Source organism: Babylonia areolata, chromosome 7 (genome assembly GCF_041734735.1).
Source record: "Babylonia areolata isolate BAREFJ2019XMU chromosome 7, ASM4173473v1, whole genome shotgun sequence".
Classification (NCBI taxonomy): domain Eukaryota; kingdom Metazoa; phylum Mollusca; class Gastropoda; order Neogastropoda; family Buccinidae; genus Babylonia; species Babylonia areolata.
This window is the reverse complement of record NC_134882.1, coordinates 32,661,714-32,674,213: the sequence shown is the minus strand read 5'-3', so window position 1 is coordinate 32,674,213 and position 12,500 is coordinate 32,661,714. Positions and strand designations below refer to the sequence as shown.

General features: G+C 47.5%; 1 protein-coding gene across 1 annotated transcript in view; it reads right to left on the bottom strand.

Moving 5' to 3' along the window:
* The window catches only part of LOC143283828 (uncharacterized), a 50,083-nt gene that overhangs the window by 5,240 nt on the left and 32,343 nt on the right, over positions 1 to 12,500 (bottom strand). The window contains exons 2-3 of the mRNA XM_076590202.1: positions 3,059 to 3,963; positions 35 to 137 (exon numbers count right to left, since the gene is read on the bottom strand). Of these exons, the coding sequence (XP_076446317.1) occupies positions 35 to 137; positions 3,059 to 3,963 (1,008 nt within the window). The remainder of the gene's footprint in view (positions 1 to 34; positions 138 to 3,058; positions 3,964 to 12,500) is intronic.

Genomic DNA, 12,500 nt, shown 5'->3' with positions numbered 1-12,500 from the left:
AGACGGAGAGCATTATTTTCTAACAATAACTCACTGAGAGCTCCGGAGTCCAGGGCGAGGCGAGATGTGTCAGACGAAAGCAGGGGGTTCTTCAGACCGTTACCATCGTTAATGGTCTCCACACGCACCTTGGCCGACTGCAACATGGATGTCAGGCATTGAGCAACGGTGAAGGTCTGTCTGTCTGTCTGTCAGGACTCACATCGGTATGCATGCACAACCTTCCCCCAACCGCCTTACACACACGCACACACACACACACACACACACACACACACACACACACACACACACAGGGAGAGACTGAGAAATAAACCAACACACAAACACAAACGGGATAGACAGAAGACAAAATCCTTTTCCCAACAGATATTACAACAGAAGACAAACATTCTCTACCTAATACACCCGTTCACCCTCTCCATCCCCAAGCCCCAAGACACCCACAAAAAAAAAAAACCTCTCTCGCTCTCTCTCTAACAACCGCCCTCCCCGCGCCCCCTCCTCTTCCCCCCCCCCCCCCCCCCCCCCCCCCCGGCACCCCCTCCGCGCCTCCGCGGGCCCCCCACACTACACACACACACCACTCCGAAAACCCCTGTCACCTATCCCAAAAGTATCAAGCAACCCCCTCCAGTGTAATCCTTCTCCCATTGTGTCCACAACGTGTTCCGTACGGACCCCCGCCCCCTTCTGCAAAGGACTCCCGTCCTCTGTCCTCTGTCCCCATCCTCTGGCTTAGCTCCTTCACACCTGCAGATATCCTGTGTCTCTTTCATCCCTGGCCAGTGCCGGTCAACTAACGGGTCAACTGATAGGTCACAAGGCACACACACACACAGTATCAACTTGGAGGGGAAGGGGGTTGGGGGAGGGGGGGACGGCATGGACAATAGACTCCTGTCTTAATAAAATACGTTTTGTGGCCGCGGGATGTTTTACTTGTTCTTGTGTTCAGCAGATCCACTTCTTTCTGGTGGTCGCTAGTTTTTGGAAAGGATTTTTGTTGTTGTTGGTTTGGGTGTTTTTTTTTCTTTGTTTTGGGGTGTGTTTTTTTTGGGGGGGGGAGGGGAGGTGGGGGGGGGAGTTTGCAGGCTCGTAAATTTTGTGTGTGTGTGTGTGTGTGTGTGTGTGTGTGTGTGTGTGTGTGTGTGTGTGTGTGTGTGTGTGTGTGTGTGTGTGTGTATTTGGGAGTTTTCGGAATTCGGATCTACGAGTTTCAGATGATTCGGACCTGCGGGAAACTAAAGAGCTGTTACTGGTTTTTGTGTCTTTTTTCGATTTGTGTGTGTGTGTGTGTGTGTGTGTGTGTGTGTGTGTGTGTGTGTGTGTGTGTGTGTGTGTGTGTGTGTGTGTGTGTGTGTGTGTGTTTATTTTACCTTTGTTGAATCACTTTTAAAGACGGAACAGTTGCTCACCTGCACATTTTTTCATTCAAATTTATGGTGTTCAAAGCATAACCACAGACAAATGACGTGTATCTCTGGTATTTACCTCATTTATCTAAAGAACGGTCAGAATTCATCTTTTGTAGTACAGGCAGTTTCTGTTTCGAACATGTCACAATGCACCACAGTTATAGATAAACAGGATAATAAAAGAAAAAAAAAACTAGTCAATGTCCTGTGTTCATACAAGTGCTTCTTAAGAATGTGACACATGTCTTCACAGCAATTTACCTTGACGAGGTGTAATAAACTCACATTTATTCACACTCTTTGAGCCACTGCAACAGAACGGCATTTCAGGCACGACATTAGAACCTTACGATCCTTCCTCAGATACTTAATGATGAAACCCCAGCCCCCGTTAAGATACAGGAAACTTCATCAGATATGGATATTTCTTTCTTTATGAAACCCTAGCTTTTTATGGAGAAATAATGTCCGGTGATGAATAGGCTCGCCAGAGCGCTGGCTATCCCCCGGTCTCTTTGCCAGTGAATCCAGCCTTCCACCTCCGCAGCTTAAAACCCACACTCCATCGTCCCATCGGAGCAGGTAGTCACCGTTGTGACAACGGGCACCACACCGGTGGGGAAAGTCCAACAAGGATCACCTGATTTATTGCCACCAGGACTACTAACGCACCGGCACCGTCTGCGTATGACTCTGAGGCTGACCCTAATCTCCCTGGATTTAGAGAAGGAGGAACTCCGATACACAATTGATCTTAGATTGCTTTGCGGGGCGCTGAAGTTTAGCAAAGGAGAGATCTCGGGGGATTGGGGACTGGTTCACCTGATACTGAGAGGTGAGGGGTGTTATACCACTACTGCCCGGGTGTCTTACCTTTGGGTGGACACCAGTGTGTGTGTGTGTGTGTGTGTGTGTGTGTGTGTGTGTGTGTCTCTCTGTGTCTGTGTGTGTGTGTGTGTGTGTGTGTGTGTGTGTGTGTGTGTGTGTGTGTGGAGACACATTGCTTCAAGACTGTGGGGACGGGCTTGACCACCTTTACGACAGGTTGGGTGGAAAGGGGAGACGACCTTGAAAGAAAGTGGATCGCCAGTTGCCTCGCGTGTTTCGTGGGAGACGGAGACCTTCTGGACAGTTGTGAACGCAGCCGGCGAGTCAGTTCCAAGAGGTGTCTTTCAGGACGTCAGCTGATACACTTTGAAAGACATTTATAACGTGTTAGACTTTGGTGCTAATAAAATTATTTTATGGGTGTTTTCCGCGTGTTTCTTCTTGTGTGTGTGTGTGTGTGTGTGTGTGTGTGTGTGTGTGTGTGTGTGTGTGTGTGTGTGTGTGTGTGTGTGTGTGTGTGTGTGTGTGTGTGTGTGTGTGTGTGTGTGTGTGTGTGTGTGTGTGTGTGTGTGTGTTCATATTTCTCCTGTTTTCCTTCCACTGCTGCTGCTGCAGTGAAAGGAATGTAAGCCTACTTTAAAACAAAATGTGTATCCGCTGCTGAGAAAAAATACAAGACAGATGAATGCCTTTGTACGCGCGCGCACGCACACACACACACACACACACACACACACACACACACACACACACACGCGCGCGCGCGCACGCACATACACGCACGCACGCACACCAGCCTCCGCACCACTCACCTCTAAAAATTCTTTAAAATTCTGCCTCCGAGAGTTCCCTGCCAGTAACTCCCCGCTGCCACACCCACCAACACCCCCAACACCAACACCGCTGACACTGCCAGGATTCCTGTTGCTGTTGTTGCTATTGTTGTTGTTCAGATCCACCCCAATCTCCATGTCGCCCATGAAGCCACAAGCCCGCAGCGGACCCATCCCCGACTTCATGCCCAGGATGGGCGAACCGGGCATGTCCGCCACGGAGCTTCCGGGAGGGGAGGGAACTTCCTCAGGGGACGTCACCCCGCACAGTCCAAAGCTGGGCCTCAGCCCCACAGGCACCCGTAGAGGGATGGGCTGGATGGGCCAGGGGAGCCCTGAGGAAGGGATGGGCCTGACGATGCCCGGGGGGAAGCTGAACACGTGCTGGGGAGAGGCGTAGAAGCAGCTCCCTTCCCTGGCTGAGGAGAGCGGGAGGGAGGAAGGGGGGATGGGGAAAGGGTGTTTGGTGGAAGGACCGTCACCCTGACCATGATTTGGAAAGGCCGAGGGGAAAACGTTCTGGAAGGATGCCTCCCCAGGTGAACCCTCTCCACCCACAGGCTGAACATTCAAAAGTCCTGGGGAACTCTCCGAAGTGACTGTTCTGGGAACTTGTGTTGACAGGACGATTCCAGCGGGTGATGGAACTGACGACCCTGGGGATAAAACGGGGAAGGAAGACAAGTGTCCTGCTGTTGTCTGGGGGTCCTCTGCGGGTCTGCTCGCCAAAGGAGTGGGACTGGGGACGGGGTCTGGGAATCTTGTGGAGAGCACGGGTCGTGGTGGTGGTGGTGATGCCTTTGCTGCAGGGAGGAAGGGTGTGGGTTCCTGTGGTGGGGCTGTGATGGGGTCTGGGCTCGGGTGGAGCTTCTGCTGGCGGTCGTCTGAAACAAAAGGGATTGAGATTTTTTTGTGTGTGTGAGATAGTGGATCTAGGTCTGGGTCTCTTTCTGTCCCTCTGTGTGTGTGTGTGTGTGTGTGTGTGTGTGTGTGTGTGTGTGTGTGTGTGTGTGTGCGTGTATGTGTGCCATTATCTCTGTCATTCTCCCTTTCTCTCTCTCCCTCTCTCTCTCTCTCGCTCTTTGTCCATCTGTCTGTATGTATGTGTGTGTGTAAGTCTGTCCGTCTATCTGTCTCTCCTCCCGTTTCTCCCTCCGTCTGTCCGTCTCTCTCTCTCTCTCTCTCTCTCTCTCTCTCTCTCTCTGTGTCTGTCTGTGACTCTGTCTCTCTCGAACGCGAACAGCTACAAATAAAATAGGTATACATATATAATCAAATAAGTATACGTATACAAATGTATGAATGAAATATACGAAAATCGTGTTGAAGAGGGAAAAATTGGCAACAGCTGTCAAAGTGACAAAGAAATGTGAAATGTGAAATACATATAATACTATGTGAGAAAATAAATAGATATTTAAAAGTTGAAAATATTCAAATCAATAAACAAATAAAGAAAGAAAGAAAGAAACATAAATCCTGGTGGAGGCAGTGGGGAAAAAAAGGAGGGGGATTATTGTCAACGTGACTAGAGAAACATCCGCGCTCGCTTGAACGCCCTCGCTTCTTCTTAGTCACCAACCAAAGACCACACACACCTTTACACAGACACCAAAAAACAAAAACACAAAAGCAAAAAAGAAAAAAGAAAACGGGGAAGAAAAATGCTGACAGCGCATATACATAACGTCTTAAGACCCAAAGCACCGTTTCGATTCGTCGCCTCGTTCCCTCCACGTCATACCCAGCCATGCGCACACGGCGTCGCGAAGGGAAGCAATCGGGCGGGAAGCTAAAAAGAAAATGTCTAAAGACCGCGGGCTACCTAAATAACCGCCTTGGACGATACCCTACGGAACAAAGCCCCGTTTGTTTGAGATTTCGGTGAGGGACGGAGGGAGGGATGGAGGGGTGAGTGAGGAGGCCAGGGGGAGGAAGAGGAGGAGGATACGGAGGCGGGGTGAGGGTGCGGAGGTGGAGAGAGAAGGGGGAGCAGGGGAAAGTGTACACCAGTGGGGTGTCCGCATCTTCTTCGGCCGAAAAACACCCACGTGAGAGGCGTTTTGGAGAGGACAGCGGAGAAGTGATATAGTGTGGGGATGTGAGCCCGACCCCACCCACCACGCCCCACCCCTGTTATTATGATGTCATCAGAAGAATGTTTCGGTTTCTGTGTTCGTGTCTGTCTGTCTGTCTGTCTGTCACTGTGTCTCTGTTTCCACCGTTTCTGTTATTCTTTGTTGTTGTTCTTGTTGTAGACGTTTTGTTGCACTGTCTCTATCAGTCTATGTCTGTATCTTTTTCTTCTGTGTCTGTCTGTCTCTGTCTCTGCGTCTGTCTTATGCTCTCTCTCTCTCTCTCTCTCTCTCTTCTCTCTCTCTCTCTTTCCCTGTCTGTCTCTGTCTCTGTGACAAATCTATAATCTTTCTCAGAAAACTCCAAAAACTGTGAATATTTTCATTTCTTTGATTCCTTCTTGTAAATAATCTGTAAACTCTCTCTCTCTCTCTCTCTCTCTCTCTCTCTCCCCCCCCCTCCCTCTCTGTCTGTCTGTCTGTCTCCCTCTCTCTCTCTCTCCCCTCCCTCCCTTCCTCTCTTTCCACTCTATAAGGAAACGCTGGCTCAAAAATCAAAACAAAAACAAACAAACAAAAAAGAACCCCACATTCCAGATCCTGTGCTGTCTGGGAATGACGGAGAATGAGACAGAGAGACAGAGACACAGAGAGACAGAGACACAGAGAGACAGAGACACAGAGAGAGACAGAGAGACATAGACAGACAGAGAGACAGACAGATAGAGACAGACAGAGACAGAGACACAGAGAGACAGAGACACAGAGAGAGGCAGAGAGACAGAGACACAGAGAGACAGAGACACAGAGAGACACAGACACAGAGAGAGGCAGAGAGACAGAGAGAGACAGAGAGAGGCAGAGAGACAGAGACACAGAGAGACAGAGACACAGAGAGAGGCAGAGAGACAGAGACAGACAGAGAGACAGACAGAGAGAGACAGACAGAGACAGATAGACAGAGAGAGACAGAGACAGACAGAGTCAGAGAGAGAGAGACAGAGAGAGAGAGAGTGAGAAAGAGACAGAGACACACAGAGAGAAACAGAGACAGACAGAGAGAGAAGCACACACACACACACACACACTCACACACACACACACACTCACACACACACACTCACACACACACACACACACACACACACACACACACACACACAGTGTGGTAGGGGTGGGGGATGGTCCAAAGCAGTAAGGGCATTACGCCCACAAGGGTGCTGTACCGACCGGAGCGTGGCTCAGCTCTCATTCTCACTCCACTGCCAGCCGCCGAGTCAGGCGAGACAAGGGAGAGGGCAGGGCAGCATTACTGACCAGGCGAAATGAAAACAGAAAGATAAGACCAAGGGGATCGAGTTGGGGGTTTTTGGGCCGGGGGGGTGGGGGAGTTCGGGAGGGGTGGGGGGGAGGAGAGAGATAGACAGACAGACAGAAACAGAGAGAGAGACAAAAGAGAGAGTGTGTCAGTGTAAGATATGGAGTAGAGAAGACTTAGTTTAAATAATCTTTAATTATTCAACAATACACATGATTACAATGCAATGAATGACAAAAGAGCATCAACAAGATTAAGTCTTATACTGTGCTCACAACGTTGCACTTCAATTTCATCATGACGGCTGATGAACCATAGTATGACTTGTATCAAATAACATTCATAAACAGTAAGTAATGAAATAATGAAATAAAAAAAATAAACAAACAGTACATAATATAGTAAAATAATGCTAATATCAATATTAACATGAGATTAAATTTATTATCACCAGAGTAATTGGCCTAATAGAAGAAAAACACGAAGAAGAAGGAGAAAATTAATTTTAGAAGAATACCTGCACTGGATCCCAAAGAGTGTTAGAGAGAGAAGGTGGGGGTGGTAGCAGTGACAGAGAAAAAGGAAGCCCTTCCTGAGAGCATAGTCCTTCACCTCTCTCACCTCCAGACCGTACCGACCCTCGTGACACCCCCCAACCCCATCCCCACCCCCACCCCCTACCACCTACCTTGCCTTGCCTTCTTACTGTTGGTTTTTGTTTGTTTTTTCAACCTTTTCCACCACTAAAAGAAGAACAAGATGTACATTTAATGATGTAATACTGTCTTGCTCGAAAGAGCTCCTCTCAGCAGTTATCCAGAGGCTTATCGCCTCGTCCATCCTCGTCAAGTCCGAAAGAGACCCCCGCTTGGTTGAATTCTTCTTGTCTAGAGAGTGTGGCTCTGTTGTGGTGGTGGTATTTTTTTGCTATTGGTTTTTTTGTTTGTTTGTTGTTGTTGTTTTTTTTGGGGGGGGAGCATGGGGGGAGGGAGGGGGGGTTCTATGCGCAGCGGGGACATGGGTGTATCGTATCCCTGGAGGTTTGTTACGGTACTATTGAGCCCCTCCCATTTCCATCCAACCACGCAACGCCCCCACCCTCAAGCCCCCGCATCCCTCTCCCCCAACCCCCCCGCCCCCACACACACACACACCTCCCGCACCACCACCACCTCCGCCACCTCCATCTCCCTTCTGTCTCTCTCCCCTGTCCTCTCCTGTACCCATAATTCAAAAGGGGTCTTGTCAGTGCTCATTCTCACAGGCCACTTCCTTCCTTCCGCCACGTTAAGCTCGATTGTCTCCCTTCCTGGGACTGACTGACGTTCTGCCCGAAAAAAAATTAAATACAAATGTTTGGGAGCGCTCCTCTGTGTGTGTGTGTGTGTGTGTGTGTGTGTGTGTGTGTGTGTGTGTGTGTGTGTGTGTGTGTGTGTGTGTGTGTGTGTAGGTCCAACAATTCTCAAATTATCGTCTCATTTTAATGTGTCCTGGATTTCCCAAAAGGCAAAAGGTTTAAAATTCCGGTTTTGAAACCGAACGGTCGTCTACCTTTGACCACTAAAAGAAGAACAAGATGTACATTTAATGATGTAATCCTGTCTGCTCGAAAGAGCTCCTCTCAGTTACTCAGATTCTCTAACAAATATATTTAAAAATTAAAAGACATAAGTAATATGTAGTGTATCCAGGTACTTCTCGCCATTTACCAACAGCTGGTATGTTCTGTTCCACGATGTGGATGATTTCGCATTACTGGTTTAATAATAATAATAATAAAATAAATAAATAAATAAAGCCTGACACTTATCTACGACGGTGAACGAATACGTGTCATTTCTTTCATAACCTGCATTGCGAAACAAATACACGTCGCCGCTGAAACAAGTCATGGAATTTATTTTATCTACATGAAATAGTCACTTTTTTTTTTCAAGAAAACACTCACACTAGAGAACACAGATAATATATATATATATATATATATATATATATATATATATATATATATAAAACACATTCCTATTAGTACTCAATCATCCGCACTCATCTAAGCGATACTCACCATCCCATGCCTCTTACGTCATGACAATAAAGGCACTGTACGACAAGTACCCCCGAAAAGCACCCTTTGGCACTAACGAGCGGGCACCATACCCTTGTGTGGCTTTTGATCACGTTCTGGGGCTGGGGGGTGGGGGGGGTGGGGTGGGGGGACGGGGGTGATGGACCTCTGTGCACGCGCGTGGGCATCCCCGTACCCACGCATTGCTGGCGTCCTGTGGGTCTGTAATGACCCTAACCCAAACCCGCACCCCATGGCCTGGCCCTTCCCATACCACTCAGTGTCTGTTGGGAATCAGTTTAAGTTAAAAAAAATAAATAAATAAATAAAAGACAATTGGTTATTGTGAAACCACAGGGACATAGTTAAAGTTCTGTAACGGAAGGAACGCATTTTGAGAAAAAAACAAAAACTTTAAAAAAAACTAAAAAAAACCAAAGCAAAAGCGTTTAATGTTATGTCATTCATCAACGCACATTTTCAATGAATCAATACGTTTTCTATTAATGACGTTATAGGTATGATGATAATATGATGATGAAGATCGCAAGAACGCCTTCATCCACAAAACACGTATTGTGCGTATCCTTTCAGGCGGCTCTTAATTTCAAACGGTCGGGGGAAGAGGAATAGTCCTGCTGCTGCTACTGCTGTGGTGACTTTTTGATAAATTTCCCCCAAAGTAAGTGAACAAAGCTACCATCCCAACGACTTTTAAACTAAATCGGGGAATGTGGCAACACGATACAGAAGCCACAGACAGAAACGAATGACACTGTCAGGTAAATACGGTAGTCATGCACAACGGCGGTAAAGTTACACACATACAGAAAAGGGGTTGTTCCAAGCGGGAAGCTCAAAGGGGGGGGGGGGAAGAAAAGACAGACAGACAGAAAGGCCGAAAGACAGAGAAAAACAACAAAGCAGTAGTCCGGATGGCAGGAGGTGGTGGTGGGGGGGGGGGGAGGGGAGAAGGAGAGGAGGGTGGTGAACAGTAGGGAAGGTGATGACGCTAGCTGAGGAGCATAGGTAGCCAGGGAGAAGGCGGGGGAGGGGAGGGGAGGGGGGTGGGGGTGAAAGGGGTGGATAGGGGTGATAGGGGGAGGGGTGGATGTAATGGGGAGGGTCACAGAAAACAATCCCCCAGCACTGTTCTCTGTCCAGGAGGAATCTCGGCTCTTCAGCCTCCTCCCTCCCCTCCCTCCCCTTAGTAACCAAGTCCATAGCTCTCCGGCAAAGCGGAAGAATCTCTCTTGCCGCCGGGCGTTTCCAACCTTGTTGACGGCTCCCTCCACTGACCTCTCTCAGTTCACGAGTCCTGACCCCCACCCCCACACCCCTCCCCCTCCTCCTCCTTCACCACATCCTTCTGGAAGAGTCGCCAGTGTCAACTCTACGGCGAGGTCTACCACCATGGTGTCCCGAAGCTGAACAGCGTGCGGAGGGGATGGGGAGGGGGAGGGAGGGGTCAAATGCGGAAATAACGGGCTGAAGAGATGAGAAGTGAGGGCCAGTGTTGGTGCGAAATGGTCCGATGAACGGCGCGCATTGTCGATTAGGTTCGGTAAATACCGTTTCTTCCCACTGCCCGCCTTATCTCCCTTTCACCTGTAATTGTCACCAGCAGGGGTCGCGAGGGAACGTTACGTCATGACATAACCCCTGTCATTTGGGAGGTCATCGCATCGCTAGTTGTCACGTAAACGTTTACCTTGTAAACAGAGGGGGAGGGGAGGAAAGGCAAGGCGTGCGAGGGTAGTGCGGGGCGATGGAGTGGAGGGGTGGAGGGTGGGGGTGAGGGTGTCAAGGGTATCAGTGGAAGGAGGTGGGTGTGGATGTAAGGTGTGGAAAACAATGGTGGGAAGGGAGGGAGGGCAGGGTGGGGAGGGAGGGGCAGCCAGCAGTTATTGTCGTGGGGGCACTGAGGGGATTGGTTGGAAACGAAAGAGTGTGGTGGGGTGGACAGTGTGGTTTACGGGTACAAACCGCATTTAGCGGGTTGAAACTGTCTTTTTGTCACTGTGTCTCCGTCTGTCTGTCTGACTGACTGACAGTATATATATATATATATATATATATATATATATATATATATATATATATATATATATGTGTGTGTGTGTGTGTGTGTGTGTGTGTGTGTGTGTGTGTATTTATATATATATATATATATATATATATATATATATATATATCCGTGTGTGGCTGTGTGGCTGTGCAGCTGTGTTATGTATGTGTAATTCTTTCTCTCTCTCACTCTCTTTATATATATATATATATATATATATATGTGTGTGTGTGTGTGTGTGTGTGTGTGTGTGTGTGTGTGTGTGTGTGTGTGTGTGTGTGTGTGTATCTGTGTGTGGCTGTGCAGCTGTGTGTATGTGTGTGTGATTCTCTCTCTCTCTCTTTCTCTTACTTCCTCGTACACGTGCGTCTACCTCTGTCTCTGTGTGTGTGTGTGTGTGTGTGTGTGTGTGTGTGTGTGTGTGTGTGTGCGTGTGTGCGTGTGTGTCTGTCTGTCTGTCTGTCTGTGTCTGTGTGTCTGTCTGTGTCTGTGTCAGTGTCTGTGTATCTGTGTGTTCGTGTGCGTTAATTGCGTGCTTGCTTTAAGCTCGTGCTTGCTTGTGTATATGACCACGTTCACGCGCGACTGAACCCAACATGTATTTATGAAACACATAATGATACTAGGTTTTTTGTTTTGAAAGCTCTTGTTACCCACTGGATTGCCTTTTAGTATGAGCGTGTATATTGTCCTTCTGCAAAACACCTTGAGGGGAAGATTGCCGCCCACCTGTGATGTTTCATAAATGCAGTATATATTTTCAAGCAAGCCGCACGCGTTTTAAAAGAGGTAGCATCTTTATAGGCGATATCTTAAGAACAATGGTCCGTATAGATAGGCAGATCTCAGTCTTCACAAAGTCGGTTTGATTACGTTCATGCTTACAAAATAAAATGTACCATTTCTGATAAAGATATGTACACGCCTAGGTTGGTTTAAACAGTATTTTATTTGGAACATGTCACAATACAACACATATATCGATGAACAGGACAACAAGAAAATCTTATATAAAGTCCTGTCCTGTCACATGTACATACTGAATATGTGACGGATGTCATCATAACTAGAAGACGTGAACATACATGAGTTTTGAACAAAACTAATCTGAGATATAAATAAAGTGAAGAAAATGAATAAAAAACGAGTGGTGGAGGAAGAAGTCAATAGAGAGAGAACGAGAAGCATCAACGCTGGGGCACAAGCACAGCAAGACTTAACTTGGCCGACAAACAAAGCGGCGAAGGCCAACCGTCCCGCCTAGGTTGTGAAATTGGCATAACTGCAACAGATACTGGATGCCAAGCTACCGTATGATCTGCCCTTTTCAGCCTGTCCATTCTACAATAAATTTGCCAGTCCAAGACAATCATCAGTCCTGGGTCAGGCCATGCGTTTTGGGTAGTATTATGACATTCTACCCCAACAGAATGCAAAGTTGCCATCAACATATTCCATGGCTTTTTTTCTCTGCAGAACCCAATTTTTATCATCCTGTACAATCCATGACTTACTGTCCCTGCAAATCCCAAAATTATCATCCAACACAATCCGTGGCTTTTTGTTCCTAGAGAACTCAAGATTATCATCCAACTCATCCATGGTTTACTGTCCCTAGAGAATCCAAAATTATCATCCAAAGCAATCCATGGGTTACTGTCCAGACAGAACCCAAAATTATCATCCAACAGAATCTATGACTTACTGTCCGGACAGAAACTAGAAGTATCATCCATGGCTTACTGTCTTGAGAAAACCCAAAGTTATCATCAAATTCGATTCATGTCTGACTGACCATATAAAACCAAAATTTTTCATTTAATCGAAAGGCTGTCGGTCTCAAGAGAACCCAGAATTATCATCCAACACAATCCATGGCTTATTGTCCCTTAAGA